Source organism: Austrofundulus limnaeus, unplaced genomic scaffold (genome assembly GCF_001266775.1).
Source record: "Austrofundulus limnaeus strain Quisiro unplaced genomic scaffold, Austrofundulus_limnaeus-1.0 Scaffold148, whole genome shotgun sequence".
Lineage (NCBI taxonomy): Eukaryota > Metazoa > Chordata > Actinopteri > Cyprinodontiformes > Rivulidae > Austrofundulus > Austrofundulus limnaeus.
Window position 1 is genome coordinate 1,079,000 of NW_013952550.1, and position 1,058 is coordinate 1,080,057.

Consider the following 1,058-nt stretch of genomic DNA (forward strand, 5'->3'; position numbering starts at 1 on the left):
GAAGAAAGAAACAGGCTGTAATCAAAACAAGTGATAATGGGGGTGATGCTGCTCTCGCTCTGGGGAGGGCCTTGGTGGTTCTGGGGGATGTCTTCTGGTGGCTGCATGTGGGCCCTCGGGTAGTTTGTAGCGGCGGTCATGGGTCGCTGGTCCGGTTGCCTGGCCATGCTGGGGCGGGTCCGGGGTGGGCGCGGGGGGCTTGGGACTCTGGGGGCGTGCAGCCCCTGGGCTGTGGCTCTGGTGGGACGTTATTCGCTCATTATATGGGGCGTGTTATATGTTCTGATAGTGGCCCAAATGTTGGGGTGGGTCTAGTTTGTCTTCTGGGATGGGGATTGGGCGGTTAGGTGGGCACTCTTGGCCGGGCCGTCCTTGCTGGGGAACGGTGGCCTCTCTGGGTGGCGGGCCGGCTATGGAGCTGGGRTTGAGTTTTGGGGGTCTGGGTGGCTCTGGGAGGGTGGGATGTTGGTCCCGGTTTCTGGTAGCTTCGGGGCTCCATCAGTCCATGGTCTGGGGTTCCATGGGCTTGGCGGTTTGCCCGGAGGGAGAGGTAGTTGGGCTGCTCTTCCTGGGTGGGTTTCGGGGAAAGGGAGGGCTTACTGGGGCCAGCGGGGGAGCTGGCCCCAGTAAGCCCTGACTCCCTGTGGGAGCATTTTGCTCCTTCAGCTTATTCTCCCCATCCCTCACCRCACACCTCCATCCTCTTCACTTTCAACTTCACCCATGTAGGATTTTTTGGGGGCACAGTTGTGTTATAAGAGCAAAAATATTACATTTCAATTTGCCATAACCACCTGGGCCCCAAATTTTATTGTACATCTTAGACATTCACTCATAACATTTTCATGAAATTCACATATAGGAACTTATGGTAGGCACTCATGGCTATAGGTGGCCGGATGGCACCACTGTTGCCTCCTGTGCCTGTGCCCACCCCCCCAAGGTTTGCATATAGACACTTAGGGTTTTGGGTTAGAGTAGTGGTGGAGGGGAAACTGGCACCACGCCGGCCTCTGCCTCTTCTTCTTTCCCTTTTTAATTACTCTATAGAACAACAC

The 1,058-nt window shown here is 55.9% G+C and overlaps 1 protein-coding gene across 1 annotated transcript in view; it reads right to left on the minus strand.

Moving 5' to 3' along the window:
- Positions 1-343: 343 nt before the first annotated feature.
- The window catches only part of LOC106523215 (chemokine-like receptor 1), a 12,049-nt gene continuing 11,334 nt past the window's right edge, over positions 344-1,058 (minus strand). The window contains exon 3 of the mRNA XM_014016582.1: positions 344-568. Within this exon, the coding sequence (XP_013872036.1) occupies positions 344-568 (225 nt within the window). The remainder of the gene's footprint in view (positions 569-1,058) is intronic.